This window comes from Zingiber officinale, chromosome 5B (assembly GCF_018446385.1).
Source record: "Zingiber officinale cultivar Zhangliang chromosome 5B, Zo_v1.1, whole genome shotgun sequence".
NCBI lineage: Eukaryota > Viridiplantae > Streptophyta > Magnoliopsida > Zingiberales > Zingiberaceae > Zingiber > Zingiber officinale.
The window spans coordinates 23,386,049-23,407,829 of record NC_055995.1 but is presented as its reverse complement, the minus strand read 5'-3'; the positions used below and the strand labels follow the sequence as shown (position 1 = coordinate 23,407,829).

Genomic DNA, 21,781 nt, shown 5'->3' with positions numbered 1-21,781 from the left:
CCTTTTGAATTCTCCATCGAATGCCCCCCTCACCCACTCCGAGTAGGTATGAGGATAGGAAAGTACACTTGGCAACTCCTCAACCCACATCTTGCCCTCATGTTCCATCTTGGTATTCTATCCCTGCACCAAATCTTTATTAGTAACTTCTACTTGTCCGGTATTTTATAGGTATGCCACAGAAGTGAAAGTCTGCAGGATGTTCAGCTCCGCACACCAAGTCTGTAGCTTCCTCCCTTGGAATTATCTCTCATTATCATATATGAGCTTTGGTGGAACTCTAAAGTAATAGACTAAAGTTTTCCATAATAACTTTAATATTGTCTCCTTGTGATTTCGCTTAACAGCTCTGCCTCTACTCATTTGGAGAAATAGTCTACCATAGTAAGAAATTTCTTCTGTGCCATGCCAAGTGGGAAGAATCTAACAATATCTACTCCCCATTGGTCAAAATGGTAGGCTCCCACCAATGACTTCATGAAGTCTATCAGAAGAAAGGACTCGGGTTGGTGTAGTTGGTAACTTTCATATGCCTATACCATCAACCTTGCATCTTTCTACATTGTCCGCTAGAAGTATCTGGCTAAGAGGGTCTTTTGAGCAAGGACCTTACTCTGATGTGACTTCCACATGCCCCTTGATGGATTTCTTGAAGAATGCAATCAACTTCATAGTTTCCAATGTGGCAAGAGAGGGAGATCAACAATCCTTTTCTTGGCATGGTTGCAGAAGCGGGGTCTAGGGCTTATGCTTGGCAGCTATCCATAGGAGTCACATTCAGAGGGCTACAGTGGCAAGGTGTCCTCATGAGCAAAAGGTGGGCTACCTACAGTCAAGGAGACTGGAAGAGGAGTCTGATATAGGCTGGTCAGTGGTCAGCAACTCTGGCAAGACTGGCGCACGAAGGCTTGGTAGCTATCCATTTTAGCTTTTCTAAGAGGGAGACCTAGGATGTGGTCGCAACAAGGTGGGACTTGTAGTGTCTTTCGGGAGGGCACTTCCTTCTGGGATGGAGGTTGCATCGTGTATGATCACGGAGGAACTAGTTGGGGCATGTGGTCCTGCCTTGGTGCCAATAGCAGAAGCCTCTCGCTTCTTCCTCTTGGGCTCCCTCCTCTACAACCAATTGCTTCTAAGAAGGGCAAACATATCCCTACCAACCAACTGCCATGGAAGGATCTACCATACTATGTGGCTGAGGAAACAACAAAGGTATCCTTCAATTCTTCCCTCTGCATTGGTGTACTATTGATCTCTTTTCCTTAGCAATACACAACTAGGATCATCGAGGCTGTGAAAAGGTTCCTTGAAAACCCCAGCCTGCATCTTGCTTCTATGTCTCAGATTCTACGACTAAAAGTCTAGGTTAATGTCCTAGATGAATATGTGTCAGCGGCCCTGCATCTGTCTAATGAGCTCTAACACCAAGTGAAATAGCTACAAGAGGAGAAAACCACTTTCGGTCAACACCTTGAAAGTAACCTTAATCCAAGAAAAAACAACCCTGGAAGAGGCAGCCTATCGAGCATCTCAAGTAGAAGAAACTATTATTCAAGTGGAGGCGTAACTATTTTAAGGAGACACTTCGGGCTGAGTTGCATGAACTCCTAACAAAAAACCCCTATGAAGTGAACTCTAGAATGAAATAGATTCACTTAGGAACACTGAGGTAGAGTGGGTTAAGAAATAGTGAGCCGATTTCTGGACTGACCCAATAGCAAATCAGCAGATGGGAGAGCGAATATGCACATTTTTTAGCATGCTTTGAAGCATGTAAGTACCAGTGTGAAGACTTGGGAGTCTGGCCACCCAGCAGGGCCTCAAAGACTTGGATATTGGGGAGGCTTTTGAAAAGCTCATAAATGACCTTTTCACTCTTTCCCCCGACATGTTTAAAGGCCAAATGCCCAAAAACTTAATTGCTTTTGGGATTAATTGCTTTGCTTTTTGTGTGGATTGCCTTGCTTGTGTAGTGGGTTGCTTTGCTTTGATCGCTCACTGATAAATCATTTTGTCATGATGTTTAGGTTTCTATATTTATGTTTTTTGATCCTCTCTTGTGGTAAATTCACATTGATATTATATTTCATTAGTTGGATTCATTTTGAACTTTAATACAATTTATCTTTTATTTATGGAATTATGACTAATTATGTGAATGTGGTATTTTTAAGCAATCAAAGGGCCATGAACTCGAGTTAGATCGATCCAAAATGAGATTAAGACTAGGATTAAAGGAGGAGAACTAATCTAGATCAATCTAGACCATGCATCTAAGATCCAAAAGAATCTAGGCCATCCATCATGATTTGGTTTATCAAAGTCAATGAGAGAATATATTATCACTCTTGATCTAGATCTGAGCCCTTGGATTAGATCTAGATTGGCTCCCACCAATGGATCAAATCTAGAATAACATCGGTCATTGATGGAGATTTGATATGATTCAAATGGGAAGCTACAGTAATCTAAAAGATCATCAATTATAGAGGAGGGGCACAAAGCAGAGGATTGACAATTCCTACCATCTCCATTGCCACCGACCACTAGAGCTTATCCACCTTCATCCCTCGAGGTCAAGATATTTTCTTTCCTCATCCATCCATCCTTCAGCAACCACTAGAGAAGCTCAGGGGATATCTTACTTCATCCTCGTGCCACCACCGAGCTCCGATGATCTACCTTCATCCACATTTTGTGACACCAAAATATTCTTCCACCAGGGTTCAAGGGAATTCCCTTACCTCATCTCCTCTTTACCACTGGTGTACTTCCTTATTTCTCAATCCTCTCAATGTCAAGCTCTCCATCGATGCCTCCGATTAGCTCTTCTTCCACCGATCTAGCGACACTCAATTCCTATCGTCAGTGATTCATCTTCCATAACTTCCATCTGTTGGTGCAGTCGACCTCTAGGGTTTCTATACTTGACAATATACCTAAGTCTAGTCAGTTTGACCAAAGGTTAATCCAAATAGGACTTGATGTTTGGAAAAGAATAGTCTAGTCAGGATTAGATGACTAACAAGGAGAAGTCCTAACTGGAGGTTAAGCAAAGTGGAAGTCCTGGTGAGTGAAGCCAGACCCTAGTAAGTAAAGCTAGGTAGTGGATGGAAGTCCTGGTGAGTGAAGCCAGACCATAGTGAGTGAAGCTAGGTAGTGGAAGCCCTAGTAAGTGAAGCCAGATCGTAGTGAGTGGAGCTAGGTAGTGGAAGTCCTGGTGAGTGATGCTAGACCCTAGTGAGTGAAGCTAGGTAGTGAAAATCCTGGTGAGTGAAGCCAGGCCCTAGTGAGTGAAGCTAGGTGATGGAAGTCCTGGTGAGTGAAGTTGGGCCCTAGCGAGTGAAGCTAGGTGGAGGAAGTCCTGGTGAATGAAGTCGGGCCCTAGCGAGTAAAGCTAGGAGGAGGAAGTCCTGATGAGTGAAGCCAGACAATGGAAGTCCTATTGAGTGAAGCTAGGAAACCCTAGGGGAAGATTGTTGGTTGCTACTCGAAATTTCATTCTGCTTTCCTTGTACAAAAATTTGTACAAGCACAGAACTTTCCTAACAACCTATGTATTCCTCATGAGTTAAACTTGAATTGAAAACGGAACTTAATATTTTTACTTTAAGTTCAACTCATGTGTTCTTCAATAGTTAAAACTTAGATTGCAAACGATACTTAACATTATTAATCTAAGTTCATCCCATGTTACAGAAGTTGATTAAATATTTATTTCAAGGATTGACTTCCAGGTTAAACATGGCGAGGCACTTAGCCTTCTTAGTTATGGGATCATCCACCACTTCCTAGATAAAGCCTTTCAAAGAAATTGGATATTTAAACTTCTTACAGTAACCCTAGGTTTAACTACAAAGGCCACAATAGAAGCACAAGATCAAAACACTAAATTGAAACACAAAAAAAAATGAAACACGAAATCGCTAGCCTCTTGTGTTGGTATTTCAGGATCCATACAAAGAACTCAAACTAATTAATTTGAAGCGGAAACAATTAATTAGTTATACCTTTCTTTGTAGCTAAAGACCTCTTGATCTTCTGCTGTATTCCTCTCCTCCTCTTGGACGTCGTGTGGGCGACGATCTACCAAGATGAAATCTACCCTATCAACTTCTTCTTCTCCGAGAAATTTGGCCACCAAGGGAAGCCAAAATAGGAAACTTACTTTCTCTTCTTCTTCCTCTCCAAGCAACCGGCCATAAGAAGATGCCACTTTTTGTGCCGCCGTCCCTAAGGAAGAAAAAAGAAAAGGAAGGGAAAAAGAGAGAATGTCGGCCACCAAGGAATAGAATAGGAAGAGGAAGAGCCGACCCCTTATGGAGCAAGAGAATTAAGAGATGTGTATATCCCATAAGGCACCCTCTACCTCTCTTTTATAATCCTTGGTCATGGCAAAAAAGGAAATTTTAATAACAATTAAAATCTCTCTCTTTTAAATTTTCTATTGTGATGGCTATAAAAGGAAAGTCTAAAATTAATCTCTTTCTTTTAAACAATGTAGAAGACTACAAAAAAGGAAAGATTAAAATTAAAACTTCTCTTTTAAATCATGGTTACAAAAAATGAAAGTTTTGTCAAAATTAAAATCTCTCTTTTTAAACATTATAGATAACTACAAAAAAGGAAAGATTAAAATCTCTCTTTTAAACCTTTGTAGATAGCTATAAAAAGAAAGATTTTAAAATTTAAAACTCTCTTTTAAAACCATGTGGATGGCTATAAAAGGAAAGATTTTTACAATTAAAATCTCTCTTTTAAATCCCTTTAAGGATGACTATAAAAGGAAAGATTTTTACAATTAAAATATCTCTTTTAAATCCCTTTAAGGATGACTATAAAAGGAAAGATTTTTACAATTAAAATATCTCTTTTAAATCCCTTTAAGGATGGCTATAAAAGGAAAGATTTTAAAAACTAAAACTCCTTTTTAATTCCCTTGTGGCCGGCCCCTTGCTTGGGTACCAAGCAAGGCTTGGCCGGCCACATCTTGGACACCAAGATGTGCTTGGCCGGCCCTAACATGGACTAGAAGATGGGCTTGGGTGGATACAAGGCTTTATATATAGAGGCTATAACAGGAACCGAGAGGAGAAATTTGTTTTGACCTCCTGATGAGCTTGAGCTTCCTGTGTTCGACCCGAACACCCAACTCAAGTTCATCAATAATAACTCATACCACTAAAGAGTTATTATTGAACTACCGCACCAATCTCATATTACATTATGAGCTCCTTCTTATCATGAGTACATTAATCTCTCTGTGTTTAAAATATCGAATGTTCATTAATTAAATGAGTTACTGACAACTCACTTAATTAATATCTAGCTCCAAGAGTAGTGCCACTCAACTTCATTGTCATGTCGGACTAAGTCCACCTGCAGGGTTTACAGGACAATCCTTATGAGCTCCTCAAGGGGATATCATCAACCTAGATAACTAGGACACAGTTTCCTTCTATAATCAACAACACGCCATATAAATAATATTATTTCCCAACTTATCAGACCTATTGATTTAACGAATAAATCTCACCTATTGATAAATTAAAGAAATAAATAATAAGTATATGTGCTTGTTATTATATCGGGATTAAGAGTACACACATCCATAATAATAGAGGTTATATTCTTTTATGCAGTCAGTATAAAAAAAATAACCTCAAATGGTCTTGCTCAATACACACATAGTGTACTCGTGTAATTTTATAATCAAGATAAACTAATACCAAATTACACTACAACCATTCCAATGGTTTGTCTCAATCCATCTTGGTTGTGAGCTACTATTTATAATTTATAAGGAACTGATAACATGATCTTTTGTGTGACACCACATACCATGTTATCTACAATATAAATTAAATGGGCAACTGCATTTTACTAAATGCAGACATTTGACCAATGTGATTCTTATTTCAAAATAAATATTCATACAAAAGCTAGGCTTTTAGTATACATCCTAACAAAGATAACCCTAGGTTATACTTTAATTCTGTTAACACTGTTTTGCCTTATCTATTGTGCTAACTCAGTGTTGCAAGGGAGTTCAGCTAGGTCGATGGGTAGACCAGGTAGCTGGCACGAAGTCCAGACAAGTCGACGAGCTGATCGGATGTCTGGCAGGTAAGTTAAGGTAAGTCACTGGAGGGGAGTGACTTGGTGAGGGTGTGTTCCCCGTTCGAGGGAACAGTAGGCGTCGATCCAACTTAGAACCATTTCGAGAATCTAAGTTAAGATCATGACTAGATTCTGGTCTCGGGGAGACAGAATCTAATTCTACTTTTTTTATATATAATTGTACTAATATTTTGTTTTGCAGGATAGTATAATTTGCATTTACCTCGGACTAACATTTTCTTACAGGAAATTGAGTTGTTGGAAAATGGTGGTCCGGGCGCTCGGAAGGAATCCGGGCGCTCGGAGTCCGGTTGCCCAGAATGTAAAATTCTATCCCGACGCAACATGGAGAGTGCTGATTTGCTGGGCCGACGTCACGCTCTAGGCGCCCGGAAGGGATCCAGGTGCCTGGAGCTTCCTATATAAGGAGGCCACCACCTGGAGCAAAAGACAACAACTTCTGCTATGATTGCTCTCGTGCGCGCTGCTTCCAAGACGTTCTTGCTATGCTGCAAAGCTTCTCCGACAACCAATGATTTAGTCTTTATTTTCTTATTATCGGTAATTTCATTTTGCAAATTCATGTACTCATTTTGTAAACATCTTTTCAAATTATTAGCGATTGCCCAACGAAAGCACTCAACGAGTGCGGGCCTTGAAGTAGGAGTCGACGAAGGCTCTGAACCAAGTAAAATTGGTTTGTGTTAGCATTGTGTCTTTCGTATTTCCGCTGCGTATTCGACTTGACTTTCCTACTATTTTTTCGATTGCTATTCACCCCCCCCCCCCCCTCTAGCGAATTCTATGATCCAACACCATCCATTGAGGAGAAGAACTTCTTCCCTAGATTGGATAGTAGCATCCTCCCTCTTCACTAGATCACGGCTGACCACTCATTAAGTAATCCACCTCCAAAGAGGTCCAAGGCGCCTCCAATAGCATATAGTTTATCCTCATTTAAATAGAGTTTTATCCTCTTTAAACGGTAGTTTAACAACTATTGGAGGCACCTCTAACCAGATTGAGGGCATCTTCCATCACCTTGAGGGTGCCTTCCACCAGCCAACTTGACCAGTTAACCTCAAAACTGGTCTTCTTTGGGTGATGCTTCGACCATTTAGAGTTGAGCTTACCTGAATCCAACTCCGACTTTCTCCTCGAGCAGGCTTCCACCTCAGCTTCTTATCCCTCAAACATCGCACATGTCCTTCTGTAATGCCCGAAAATTCTCAAAATTATTTTAGAAATATTCTACGATTTTTCTGGAATTTTAGGATATTTTTATAAAATTTTTAGAGCAGCGGAAGTAGCAAAAACAAATAGAACCGTAAAATAACCTACGCGGGAATTGAACCCGAGACCTATTTGGTCCTATGACTTATGGTGAACCATGGTAACCAAGTGAACCCAGCAGGGCCGTGCTGAAAGGAAAGGGGAACAATTTTATTTAAGTTAGAGTTGGGCGAAATTTCCCACTTAATATAAAAAGGGAGGAATTAAGTGAAGAGTTATTTTTTTAACGCAACTTCTCCTCTCCTCACCCTAACCTCACGCCGCCCCTCCCTCCTCTTCCTCTCTCGGCGCACCAAGCCCTAAGGGCTCTAGGAGCACTTTCCGGCGATGACTTCGACACGAGGACGCTCCCCTCCGCGAGAGGAACGCATAGACACGAGAAGATCGTCGAAAGGATCGTCTCCTCCGGAAAACCTAGCGATTAGAATCGTAAGAAACTTCGAGCAGGAGGTAAGAAACCCCTCACCTGCAGTATAAGTATCTCTCATGTGAATTTCATGTATTAGTTTAGTAATATGTAGACTACCGACACAAAGGATGCGAATTAGCGCATACCAAGTGTTCGATTTAAATTGTTTAGCACAGAAAAATGCAACTTAGGCATTTTAGTGGCTTAGATAAATGCAATAGAAGCATTTCATACCTTATTGAGTCTTGCTCCATCTTTTACAGGACCAGATGTCCAATGGGTGGGCTCCCACAGTCGCCTCTAGGTTTAGATAACCTAGTTCTGGGTTTAGACAACCTAGTAAAAGCAAGACAAGAATTTATTAGCTTATGTTCAGTATTTTACTTTCTCAGTGGCACTGTACTGGATTAGATATCCATTGGGTTGGACTCCCATAGTCGTCCCTAGGTTCAGCTAGCCTAGTAACCCTACTAGATTCGGAATTTGCAACCTCGGGTTTAGTTAGGGATGCGCGCATAGCAAGTACAGTTGTCGGGCCCAAACAGCAGCTTGATTATTATTTTAATCTATTATGAATATAGTTTTCAAACATCACAAAATAGTTATGTGAACTCAGTACAGCTTCAGCATCAGATTAGTATTAGCTTAGCTCAGTTTTATATCGGTGTAGCTTTCTGTTGATACAACATGATAGTTTATGATTAGCTCTATTACTATGATCAGTTTTGCTTTCTATGTGTTGTATGTCATACCATGCTTAGCATATTCAGTATGTATTTCAAGTAGCATGTTTTAAAAACATAATATTGCATCGAATGCATGTTTTAATGAGGTAGATGGTTTCTTACTAAGCTCTCAAGCATACAGATACTATTTTCCTTATACAGCAGATAAAGGTAAAGGGAAGATGGACTAGCAGAGGCTGGAGGACAATGCTGCAAAGATGTGTGTGGATGGAACTTGGAATAAAGATCTTAGGGATCTAGCAAGTTTTGTTAAATCATTGGAACTTTTTAGCATTTTACCATGTTTCGCACTTTAGTATGTTTAAATGCCATGAACTAGTAAATTATGCACTCTACCATGCTTAGAACCTTAGTTATGTGATGTTAGAATGTTTCCCAGTCATTTTAGAACTTGTATGTGTGATTGAGGTACGAAACAGTGCTGAAATCAGACTTCTGGTACGAAATCAGAAACCCCAATCGATCGGCTGATCAATTGGAGGCTTCTCAATCGATCAGCTGATTGATTAAGAAGTTCGTACCGTGAATAGTAGGCCTCTGGATCGATCAGCCGATCGATCCAGCAAATTCTGTCGCGAACAGAAGGCTCTGGGATCGATCACTAGTTCGATTGGCCAGTCTGGATCGATCAGCCGATCGATCCAGAATATTGCCCGAGCACAGTAGCGTGCTGGATCGATCACTGGATCGATCCAACCTAAGCCCCACATACAGTAGCCACCTGGATCGATCCACGGATCGATCCGGCCATTCCAATCGATCCGTGGATCGATTGGGAGGCCTGATATCAGCAAGAAACTCTTAGTTAAGTTCCTTGACCATTGGGGAATGTAATATATGTCATGAATAGTTTAGATTACACCCCTTAGCACATGTAGAACCAAGAAATGATAATAGTTTAGTAAAATTTTAATTAGTACAGCTTCCGCACTTAGATTTAATGATGGTCATGGAATAGTTAGCACAACATAATGTAACGATCGGCCTCACAGCCTAGTTAGTAGGAGGCGGGTCGTTACAGAGTGGTATCAGAGCAGTTTCCATACTTCCTACACACACATCAGCATTGAACCTGCAGCTTCCAAGTAAGAATACCTCTCACTTTGTTATGTTTATTGCTTTCATGTTGTAGATAACTAAAGCATGCTTGTTTATGATAGTAGTTAAAATGATAACAGTAGTTACTCTATTAAGATTGTATTAGTCATATATGCCTCTATGTCTCTAGAATGGCATGAGGACGCCCAGCTAGAAGGGCACCAGCTACTAAGCCCTAGCATGAGGCAGGCAGTTCAGTGCCTACCCCAGACCTTACAGCATTAGTGGCTCAGTTACAGCAGCAGCTAGCTAAACAGCAACAGGAAATAGCCACCTCAAAGGCTAATCAGCAGAATACTCCCACGGTCACCCCGGAACCAAACTTAGCAACTCCAGTAGTCTTAGAGGTTCCACCACGAGGCAAGGAGAGAAGCCTATCCGATCCAGTGCGGAGAGTCAAGCTCGAAAACTTCTCAGCACCAAGGAACCATGGGATGCTCAAGCCCGGTTCAAAACACGGAGAGTACGATGGAGCTCGGACCGCCGTAACATGAGAAGTGCGCCTCCTTCTGTCTGACAGGAGATGCACGCATGTGGTGGGAGAGAATTAGAGCGAAGCGCCTAGTAAATTAGATGACATGGGCTGACTTCGAGAAAGAATTCTTCGAGGAGTTCTTTCACATGCGGGTCACAAACCGCCACTACGACGAGTTCACTGAGTTTCGTCAGGGCAACCTATCAGTTGAGGAAGCCGTGAAGAAATTCAATAGACTGGCTCGTCTATGCCCTAAACTAGTCAGCAGAGAAAAAGAACGAGTCCGGTTGATGCTCAAGATGCTGAGGCCAGAAATAGCGATGAACGTGGCTGGCGGCGTTCATAGGCCGCAAGCCACCGAAGAACTAGTCAGCAATGCTCTGACCACCGAGCACTACCAGAATAATATCAAGCAGCAGAAGAAAGTCCTCTCAGAGCCCAAAGGGCAAGGAGGCTCAGGTACTCAGAAACAACCGAGCCACAGCTCTAACTGGAAAGGGAACTCCAGCAAACAGCCTAGTTATCCCAAATGTGCTACTTGTGGAAAATTTCACCCAGGAGTTTGTCGCAAGGGCACACGAGGATACTTTGAATGTGGACAAGAAGGGCACATGGCCAAGCAATGTCCGAACAAGGCCAGCTTTCCTCCACCACAGCCGATCTAGTACGAAGCCAAGCCAACACAGTTGCATCAGATGCAGGCCGCTTTAGATGGTCCCCACATCAGCTAGGGCAGACTAGAAGCCCCTCCAGCTATAACCAATGCGAGGATCTATTCACTGACCAGAGAGGACGTAGCAAAAGCCTCGACAGTTGTTACAGGTCAGATTAATATTTTACAGCAAAGTACAACTGTCTTATTCGATACTGGGGCAACCCATTCTTATATATCCAGGGCATTTGCTGAGAAGTTACCAAGACCTCCAGAGCTACTCAGTAGTCAGTTTCTGACGACGTTACCTTCAGGAGAAATTATGGTATCCACGCATTGGCTCAGAGCAGTGCCAGTCATTATAGCAGACAAAGAACTCTTTTGTGATCTGATAGTGCTAAATATGACTGACTACAATGTCATCCTTGGAATGGACTTCTTGATCAGATACGGTGCCTCCATCGAGTGCCGTAAGCAGAAAGTTGTATTCCAACCCAGGTGAGAACCAAAGAGAAAGGCCAAGAAATTTCTCTCAGCTATGAAGGCACAGAGATTAATGGATTCAGGATGTACGGGATTTTTAGCACAGGTAGTCAGTACCTGTCAGGATGAGGACCGACAGCTAGCAGAGGTCCGAGTCGTATGTGACTACCCAGCAGTCTTCCCTGAAGAGTTACCAGGCTTAGCACCAGACAGGGAGATTGAATTTGAGATAGAACTCATTCCCGGTACAAATCCTATCTCCAAAGCACCTTACCGCATGGCTCCAGCAGAACTGAAGGAACTTCATGAGCAACTACAGGAGCTGCTTGACAAAGGCTTCATACGCCCTAGTCACTCACCATGGGGAGCGCCTGTATTGTTCGTGAAGAAGAAGGACGGGAGGATGTGCCTGTGTATAGATTACCGGGCACTGAACCAAGTCACGATTAAGAACAGGTATCCTCTTCCCAGAATAGATGACCTGTTCGATCAGCTAAAGGGAGCAGCAGTGTTCTCTAAGATAGACCTCAGATCAGGATATCATCAGGTGAAAGTTAAAGAAGGGGATATACCCAAGACAGCATTCAGGACCAGATACGGACATTATGAGTTCGTAGTCATGCCCTTTAGTGTGACAAATGCCCCAGCTACTTTCATGGACCTCATGAACAGGGTATTCAGAGAATACTTAGATAAGTTCGTTATCGTATTCATCGATGACATTCTTATCTATTCAGGAACTCAGGAAGAACACGCAGAGCACCTGAAAATAGTACTGCAGACCCTTCAGCAGAACCAGTTGTACACCAAGTTCACAAAATGTGAATTTTGGTTGGATCAGGTGCCCTTCCTGGGTCACATCATCTCAAAGGATGGTATTATGGTAGACCCCAGTAAGATAGAAGCTGTGAGTAACTGGAAAAGACCCAAGAACGCTAGCGAGATCAGAAGCTTTCTGGGATTAGCAGGTTATTACAGAAAATTCACCAGGAAGAACAGGAAATATCAGTGGACAGAGGACTGCGGGAACAGCTTCAGCGAGCTAAAAAGAAGATTGACCAGTGCACCTATTCTAGCTCTACCCGAGAACACAGACATCTTCGATATTTATAGTGATGCCTCTAAGTTGGGACTAGGAGCAGTGCTGATGCAAGACGGCAAGGTAATCACCTACGCCTCTAGACAACTCAAGGATTATGAGAAGAACTATCCTACTCATGACCTTGAGCTTGCAGCAGTGGTGTTCGCTCTCAAAATTTGGAGACATTACTTGTATGGAGCTCAGTGCAGAGTGTATACAGATCATCAGAGTCTGAAGTACTTCTTCACTCAGAAGGATTTGAATATGCGACAGCGCAGATGGCTAGAGCTGGTCAAGGACTACGATATAGACATCCTCTACCACCCAGGGAAGGCAAATAGGGTAGCAGATGCACTTAGCAGAAAGTCCAGTGATGCCCTATTATCTTTAGCAGCCATGTCACCGCCCCTACAGAAAGAGATCACAGATTTCGGTCTCGAACTCATAGTCGGACAGCTCTCTACTATGACATTAGAGTCTACCTTGCTTGGTGACATCCAGACAGCTCAGGAGCAGGATCCTGAAATTCAGAAAATCAAGCAAGGATTAACAGGAACAGAAAGTGGAGAATTTAGAGTGTCCGCTAGCGGGGTGTTGTACTTTGGTGACAGATTATGTGTTCCAGATCAGGAGGAACTACGCAGGAAGATTTTAGATGAGGCTCACAAGACTCCCTATGCGATGCATCCAGGCTCCACCAAAATGTACCAGGACTTGAAGAAGCGTTTTTGGTGGCCTGGGATGAAGAGAGACATCGCTCGATATGTCAGCATCTGCCTAACCTGTCAGAGGGTTAAGGCAGAACATCAGAGACCAGGAGGAGTCTTGCAGCCCATTCAAATACCCGAATGGAAGTGGGAAGACATTTCCATGGATTTCATAGTGGGACTACCCAGAACCACGAATGGTTTTGATACCATCTGGGTAATAGTCGACAGGTTGACTAAATCAGCCCACTTCTTAGCTATCAGGATATCCTACTCCATGGAACAGCTAGCACAGTTGTATCTCAAGGAGATCATTAGACTACATGGAGTCCCACGAACCATTATATCAGACAGAGACAGCAGATTCACATCACACTTCTGGGAGTGTGTACAGTCAGCGTTGGGCACGAAGTTAAAGTTCAGCACAGCTTTCCATCCTCAGACAGATGGTCAGACGGAGCGAGTAAATCAGGTACTCGAAGATATGCTCCGAGCATGTGCCCTAGACTTTAGGGGAAGTTGGTGCAAATATCTGAGCTTAGCAGAATTTGCATACAACAACAGCTATCAGACCACCATCAGCATGGCACCTTACGAGGCTCTCTACGGGCAGAGGTGTAGATCTCCAATCTGCTGGTATGAGAGTGGTGAACAGAAGGAACTAGAACTCCAGACAGATCTAGTGGCAGATACCACAAGAGGGTAGAAACAACTCGAGCCGTAAAAGCTATGCCGATACATTTAGAGTTTTCTGTTCTCGAATAGCTCCCATGAAGGGGTAATGCGTTTTGGGAAGAAGGGCAACTAAGTCCCGATATGTGGGACCATACCTTATCGCAGAAGAGTGGGCAAGGTAGCATATGAGCTAGAGCTACCCCAGAAATGTCAACTGTCCACAATGTATTTCATGTCTCTATGCTTGAGCCCCAGTCGGTACAAATCCGCGAAGACCTCAGCTATGACAGTCGGCCTATTCAGATAATAGACCGAGCAGTTAAGAAATTATGGAACAAGGAAGTACCATTAGTCAAAGTTATTTGGCACAGTCACACAGCAGAAGAGGCAACTTGGGAGACAGCAGCCAGTATGAGACTGAAGTACCCAGAGTTATTCTAAGTTCGAGGATGAACTTTTTATAAGTTATGGAGGATTGTAACGCCCGAAAATTATCAAAATTATTTTAGAAATATTCTATGATTTTTCTAGAATTTTGGAATATTTTTATAGAATTTTTAGAGCAGCGGAAGTAGCAAAAACAAATACAACCGTAAAATAGCCTACGCGGGTATTGAACCCGAGACCTATTTGGTCCTATGACTTATAGTGAACCATGGTAACCAAGTGAACCCAGTAGGGCTGTGCTGAAAGGAAAGGGGAACAATTTTATTTAAGTTAGAGTTGGGCGAAATTACCCACTTAATATAAAAAGGGAGGAATTAAGTGAAGAGTTATTTTTCTAACGCAACTTCTCCTCTCCTCACCCTAACCTCACGCCGCCCCTCCCTCCTCTTCCTCTCTCGGCGCACCAAGCCCTAAGGGCTCTAGGAGCACTTTTTGGCGATGACTTCGACACGAGGACGCTCCCCTCCGCGAGAGGAACGCATAGACGCGAGAAGATCGTCGAAAGGATTGTCTCCTCCGGAAAACCTAGCGATTAGAATCGTAAGAAACTTCGAGCAGGAGGTAAGAAACCCCTCACCTGCAGTATAAGTAGCTCTCATGTGAATTTCATGTATTAGTTTAGTAATATGTAGACTACCGACACAAAGGATGCGAATTAGCGCATACCAAGTGTTCGATTTAAATTGTTTAGCACAGAAAAATGCAACTTAGGCATTTTAGTGGCTTAGATAAATGCAATAGAAGCATTTCATAGCTTATTGAGTCTTGCTCCAGCTTTTACAGGACCAGATGTCCAATGGGTGGGCTCCCACAGTCGCCTCTAGGTTTAGATAACCTAGTTCTGGGTTTAGACAACCTAGTAAAAGCAAGACAAGAATTTATTAGCTTATGTTCAGTATTTTACTTTCTCAGTGGCACTGTACTGGATTAGATATCCATTGGGTTGGACTCCCATAGTCGTCCCTAGGTTCAACTAGCCTAGTAACCCTACTAGATTCGGAATTTGCAACCTCGGGTTTAGTTAGGGATGCGCGCATAGCAAGTACAGTTGCCGGGCCCAAACAACAGCTTGATTATTATTTTAATCTATTATGAATATAGTTTTCAAACATCACAAAATAGTTATGTGAACTCAGTACAGCTTCAGCATCAGATTAGTATTAGCTTAGCTCAGTTTTATATCGGTGTAGCTTTCTGTTGATACAACATGATAGTTTATGATTAGTTTTGCTTTCTATGTGTTGTATGCCATACCATGCTTAGCATATTCAGTATGTATTTCAAGTAGCATGTTTTAAAAACATAATATTGCATCGAATGCATGTTTTAGTGAGGTAGATGGTTTCTTACTAAGCTGTCAAGCTTACAGATACTATTTTCCTTATACTGCAGATAAAGGTAAAGGGAAGATGGACTAGCGGAGGCTGGAGGACAATGCTGCAAAGACGTGTGTGGATGGAACTTGGAATAAAGATCTTAGGGATCTAGCAAGTTTTGTTAAATCATTGGAACTTTTTAGTATTTTACCATGTTTCGCACTTTAGTATGTTTAAATGACATGAACTAGTAAATTATGCACTCTACCATGCTTAGAACCTTAGTTATGTGATGTTAGAATGTTTCCCAGTCATTTTAGAACTTTTATGTGTGATTGAGGCACGAAACAGTGCTGAAATCAGACTTCTGGTACGAAATCAGAAACCCCAATCGATCGGCTGATCGATTGGAGGCTTCTCAATCGATCAGCCGATCGATCCAGCAAATTCTGTCGCGAACAGAAGGCTCTGGGATCAATCACTGGATCGATTGGCCAGTCTGGATCGATCAGCCGATCGATCCAGAATATTGCCCGAGCACAATAGCGTGCTGGATCGATCACTGGATCGATCCAACCTAAGCCCCACATACAGTAGCCACCTGGATCGATCCACGGATCGATCCGGCCATTCCAATCGATCCGTGGATCGATTGGGAGGCCTGATATCAGCAAGAAACTCTTAGTTAAGTTCCTTGACCATTGGGGAATGTAATATATGTCATGAATAGTTTAGATTACACCCCTTAGCACATGTAGAACCAAGAAATGATAATAGTTTAGCAAAATTTTAATTAATACAGCTTCCGCACTTAGATTTAATGATGGTCATGGAATAGTTAACACAGCATAATGTATCGATCGGTCTCACAACCTAGTTAGTAGGAGGCGGGTCGTTACACCTTCGCATCCACCAGTATGCTCTTCCGTAGCATCTCATCCTTCAGATGCACCGAGCCCATCAACTCGCTTCTTGTGTCATCCTTTTCATCTGATACGTCTTTCCCTCGACTTTCTGTATTCCTAAGTTCCTACACACTTAGAAACAAGGTATCAAAATAATACAAGACCTAATTTTACCTAGTTAACCACATCAAAACTAACCCGGGATGTTTACAATCTCTCCTTTTTTGAACTGCATGAGCCCAAGTTATGTTAGGGGGAAAAATCATTTTAAGAAAATAAATTTGGCAATAATTACAAGAAATAATTTTACAATAAGTACAACCAAAATTGTATAAAAATTATACAATGATTGTAGGTACCCGAGGTAGTTTTGATGTGGTCAACCGAGTTAAGTTAGGTCTTGTGTGTATTTGATGTCTTATGTTTAAGTGTGCAGGAACTTAGGAGCATAGAAAGTTGAGCAAAAGATGCAGCTAGTGAGAAGGATGGCACAGGAAAGAGTCGACGGACTTGGTATGTTCGAGGGACGAGGTGCTACGGAGGAGTACACTGGTGGACGAGAAAGAAGTGTGCCGCATTTCTAAGGGACGAGAAGTCGGAGTGAAAGATTACTCAAGGAGAAGATCGGAAGATGGGTTTGAGTGAGCATAATTTTGGATGGCCAAAATCACCCAAGCGAATGAAGCCGGAACAGAGGAGAAACAGGACGGTCAACGTGGTGTTGACTATCCGGGTGCTCGGACCGTTCAGGTGCTCAGACTAGTTCGAGCTTCCAGACCCCTCAGCACCCCCAGGGGTGCCTCCTCGACGTGAGGTTGAGCAAGGGCATTTGGGTGCTCGGACCAGTCCGAGCGCCCGAACCAGGATAAGTCTATCTTTTGCAAACCGTTGTGAACCGTTGTAACATGGATAAAGTTTTATCCATTCCTAGATGCCCAGAGCCATTCCAGGCAACTGAAGCTGCCATGTCAGCAAACGATCAGATCTGACCAGTAGGCTATAAATAGAGCCCTGGTCTCAGTAGTAGACAACAACACTTGTACATGAATTTATTTTCTTTTCTGTTCTACTACTTTGATTGTGAGCTGTCAATGTTGTAAGAGGTTATTCTGCCCAAAGAAGAATTCTAGTGAGCTTTTTATAGTCTTGGATTAGCAATCCTCTGATTGCAAACTAAGTAAATTTTATGCATTTTTTTTCATCAATTAGTTTATTAATTCTTTTACAAATGGACATAAAAACTACATTCCTCAATGGAGACATAGATGAATATATATATATATATATATATATATATATATATATGGTACAATTAGAGAACTTTGAGTCTAAGGACTTAAAGCACCTAGTATGTAGATAAAGAAGTCCATTTATGGTTTGAAGCAAACACCCCGTCAATTGTACCAAAAATTTAATCAAGTGGTTATCTCATTTAGATTTAAAGAGAACTCCGTTGATCAATTCATATATGTTAAGTTCAGTAAGAGCAAGTTTGTTATACTTATTTTGTATGTGGATGATATATTACTTACGAGTAATAATAAGGATCTGTAGCATGAAACCAAGTCATTTTTATATGGTAATTTTAAAATGAAAGATCTTGGTGAAGCATCCTTTATTTTAGGCAGACAGATCTATTATGATCGTTCAAGAGGTATTCTTGGACTTTCACAACATGGCTATATTGAAAATATGCTTATAAGATATGATATTCAGAATTGTACACCTGGTGACACTCCTGTGTCAAGAGGTGACAAGTTCAGCTTGCAGCAATGTCCATAACTTGAACTTGAAATAAAGGAGATAGAACAATTTCCATATGCGTCAGTAGTGGGAAGTCTTATGTATGCACAAGTTTATACTCAACCAAATATAACATTTATAGTGGGGATATTAGGCAGATATGTTAGTAACTCAGGATTGTCATACCAGAAAGTGGTAAAGAGAGTGATGTGATATTTGCAAAGAACTAAAGGATATACACTCACGTATCAAAGAAAAATCATTTGGAGGTGATTGGATATTTAGACTCTGATTTTGCTGGATGCTTAGATAGTAGGAGGTCAACTTTGGGCTATATTTTCATGCTTGCTAGAGGACCTAGAACTTGGAAGAACATCAAGCAGATACTAGTAGCCACTTCTACTATAGAGACCGAGTTGGTAGCATGATATGAAGCATCTAATCATGGGATTTGGTTGCAAAACTTCATCATAACATTGCAAATCGTTGATGGCATTAACAGACCACTAAAGATCTACTATGATAATAAAGCGTATACCAAGAACAATTGTAATTCATTGAAGTCCGAGTATGTCGACATCATGTTTCTAGAAGTTAAAGAAAGAGTTCAGAGTTATTAGATCATGGTAAAGAATATCAGCACAGATTCTATGTAACACCCCATATTTTTTTTTGAATTCATAACTTTTAAGAAAATACATAAACTGCGGGCGCCACTTACTCATACTTCCATAATGATTTCTTAGTTCAAATAAAATTACATAGACAGTTCAAAAGAAAATATAACTAAATGTGAAATTTAAACTAGACGGTCTTCGAGTTGTACTGCCATTGTCCCGAGCTAGCTCACTAGTCATGGCCTCCTGCCTCATTCATCTCATTTCCTGAAAAAAAAAGTTATAATATATGAGTCGAGAGACTCAGCACATTCAGAACCATGTTATGCAATAGTTAGCGCCCATCATCTAGTGTACTAAGGGATGCCTAGGCTAGGTAACTTAGGACTTACCTACTGGCATATTATGGCCATGAACATAGGAGTTGTCATAGGCATACGAGTATAAACATAAACATAGGCATGTAAATAACTAAGCATGAAATAGATATAATCATGAGCATGTATATATATATATAGGCATAAATATACTAGCTGGCATAAACGTACATACTATGGATGAACAGAAGCAAAAACATGTAAATAAGCTAAACATGGAAAAGATCATAATCACACAGAGTTAGTGAGCTCCTGGGCTAAGGTCACCAGCCACACTCAACTACATAGTTTGGTGAGCTCCTGGGCTAAGGACATCGATCGTGCTCAACCACTTAGAATTTTGGTGAGCTCTCGGGCTAAGGACACCGGTCACACTCGACCACGTAGATTTAGTGAGCTCCCGGGCTGAGGACACTGGTCACACTTGACCACATAAATTTGGTGAGCTCCTGGGCTAAGGACATTGGTCACACTCGATCATGTAAATTTGGTGAGCCCCCAGGCTAAGGACACCGGTCACACTCGACCACGTAAAATTTGGTGAGCTCCTAGGCTAAGGACACCGGTCACACTCCACCACGTAAATTTGGTGAGCTCCCGGGCTAAGAACATCGGTCACACTCGACCACATAAAATTTGATGAGCTCCCAGGCTAAGGACACCGATCACACTCGACCACGTAAATTTGGTGAGCTCCCGGGCTAAGGACACCGATCACACTCAACCACGTAAAATTTAGTGAGCTCCCGGACTAAGGACACTGGTCACACTCGACCACGTAAAATTGGTGAGCTCCCGGGCTAAGGACACTGGTCATACTCAACTTCATAATTACATAAACATGGACATAAACTTAATCATGCACTTAACATAAACTTGATCACTACCTAAACGTGAGCATGATCGTAAATCTTAACATAGCATGCAAATTCATAACATAATCTTAAACATGGATTTCACGTCATTCTGTGCATAAACATAGTGTGAGCATGCATAAACATAAACATGCCATAATTGTAAACCTAAACATAAGCATGTAATTTGTATATCAAAGCTTAAGCATAGACTTATGCATCAGCTTATCATGTGCATGCTTAGCAACATAAACAGGGCATAAACGTAAACCTAAACATAAGCATGCAAAGATCTCTAGTTTCTAATGGAAAACAACTAGAAGCATGGAACAAACATGAAGTGCAATATCAAACTATATAACTTCTAAAAATAGAATTTAAAACTCACCACAATAGAACCAAAAGAAGCAAGGTCACAACATTATTCCAGATTCTTCAGTCAGTGGTATAAAAATCATATGAAATTCATGTTTGATCCGAAGAGTGTTCTGTAAACTGGTAATGAAATATAACTAAATTTAATACATTTCAACAGAAGACATCGAAGTGAAATTCGTTCATCCACTGAGGCTAATTTACACCACAACAGAACCAAAAGCAGCAAGGTCACAACATAATTCCATATTCGTCAGCTAATGGTATAAAAATCATATAAAATTTGTCTTTGATCCGAAAAGGATTCTGTAAATTGGTAATGAAAGCTAACTAAATTTTATACATTTCAACAGAAGACACTGAAGTGAAATTCGTTCATCCATTGAGGCTAATTTACACCACAACAGAATCAAAAGCAGCAAGGTCACAACATAATTCCATATTCATCAGTTAGTGGTATAAAAAACATATGAAATTCATCTTTGATCCGAAAAGGGTTCTGTAAATTGGTAATAAAAATTAACTAAATTTTCTACATTTTAACAAAAGACGCCGAGGTGAAATTCATTAATCCATTAAGGCTAATTTATATCATAACAGAATCAAACCTAACAAACTATAAAATCCGAAACTTCACAAGACATAGAAGCTAAATAATACAATAATATGGTTGAGAACATGCCTTAAACACTTAGCCACCCACTCTTTGTCTTCCTTGGAAAACCTAGCACTGGTGGAGAAATAAAAGGGTGAGGAGATCTCCCTAGGGACGGTGGCAATCAACACCAAGAGAGGGCTTTTGTAGGTAAGGTTTAAATAGAGAGGGGATTTAAATTAGGACTTTGTCTAAAATTTATATTTCCATATCTGTCATTAAAAATTCGTAACATATAAAAAATTGCTAAGTCATTTATTTTATTTTCATAAAACTTAACATCAAGTTTAAATAAAAACCTATTTCCATGGTTTATAAAATTTTCATATCTATCTACATGTAAAATTTACGACTTATAAAAAAGTCTAAATCATTTTTTTTTTATAAAACTTAATATCTAGTTTAAATAGAAACATATTTCCATTATAAAATTTCCATATATAGTTTTACCTATTTATTTCTATTTACTCTATGTAATTACACCTTATATAACTTATTTTATTTCCATATTAGTTAGATGAATAATTTATAATAAAATTCATAAGTCTTTATAAATTTTATACATATCCGTATTCTACTATCTTCTTAATATAATTGATAAATAAATTCATAATTAAATCTTAACTAAATCTATTTATTTAAATTAATAAATTCTTAATATGAATTCTAATTAATTACAATTAACCCAATAGATATCCTTGATAAAATAAACTCAAAATCTAATTAAATTGTAATTAATCCAATAAATCCTCT

General features: G+C 40.7%; 1 protein-coding gene across 1 annotated transcript; it reads left to right on the top strand.

The window, feature by feature from the left end:
* The first annotated feature begins 666 nt into the window (after positions 1-666).
* On the top strand, positions 667-15,769 carry LOC121987295. The gene is made up of 2 exons (XM_042541163.1): positions 667-1,212; positions 15,579-15,769. The coding sequence occupies exons 1-2, from the start codon at positions 952-954 to the stop codon at positions 15,672-15,674; spliced, it is 357 nt and encodes a 118-aa protein (XP_042397097.1). The 5' UTR covers positions 667-951; the 3' UTR covers positions 15,675-15,769.
* Positions 15,770-21,781: the final 6,012 nt, after the last annotated feature.

Excerpts from the sequence above, each read along its gene's own strand:
- LOC121987295 (XM_042541163.1), top strand. The coding sequence starts at position 952 with ATGTGGTCGCAACAAGGTGGGACTTGTAGTGTCTTTCGGGAGGGCACT. Across the intron at positions 1,213-15,578 it reads TGGCTGAGGAAACAACAAAG|ATAAAGGTAAAGGGAAGATG; the intron begins GTATCCTTCAAT and ends CTTATACTGCAG.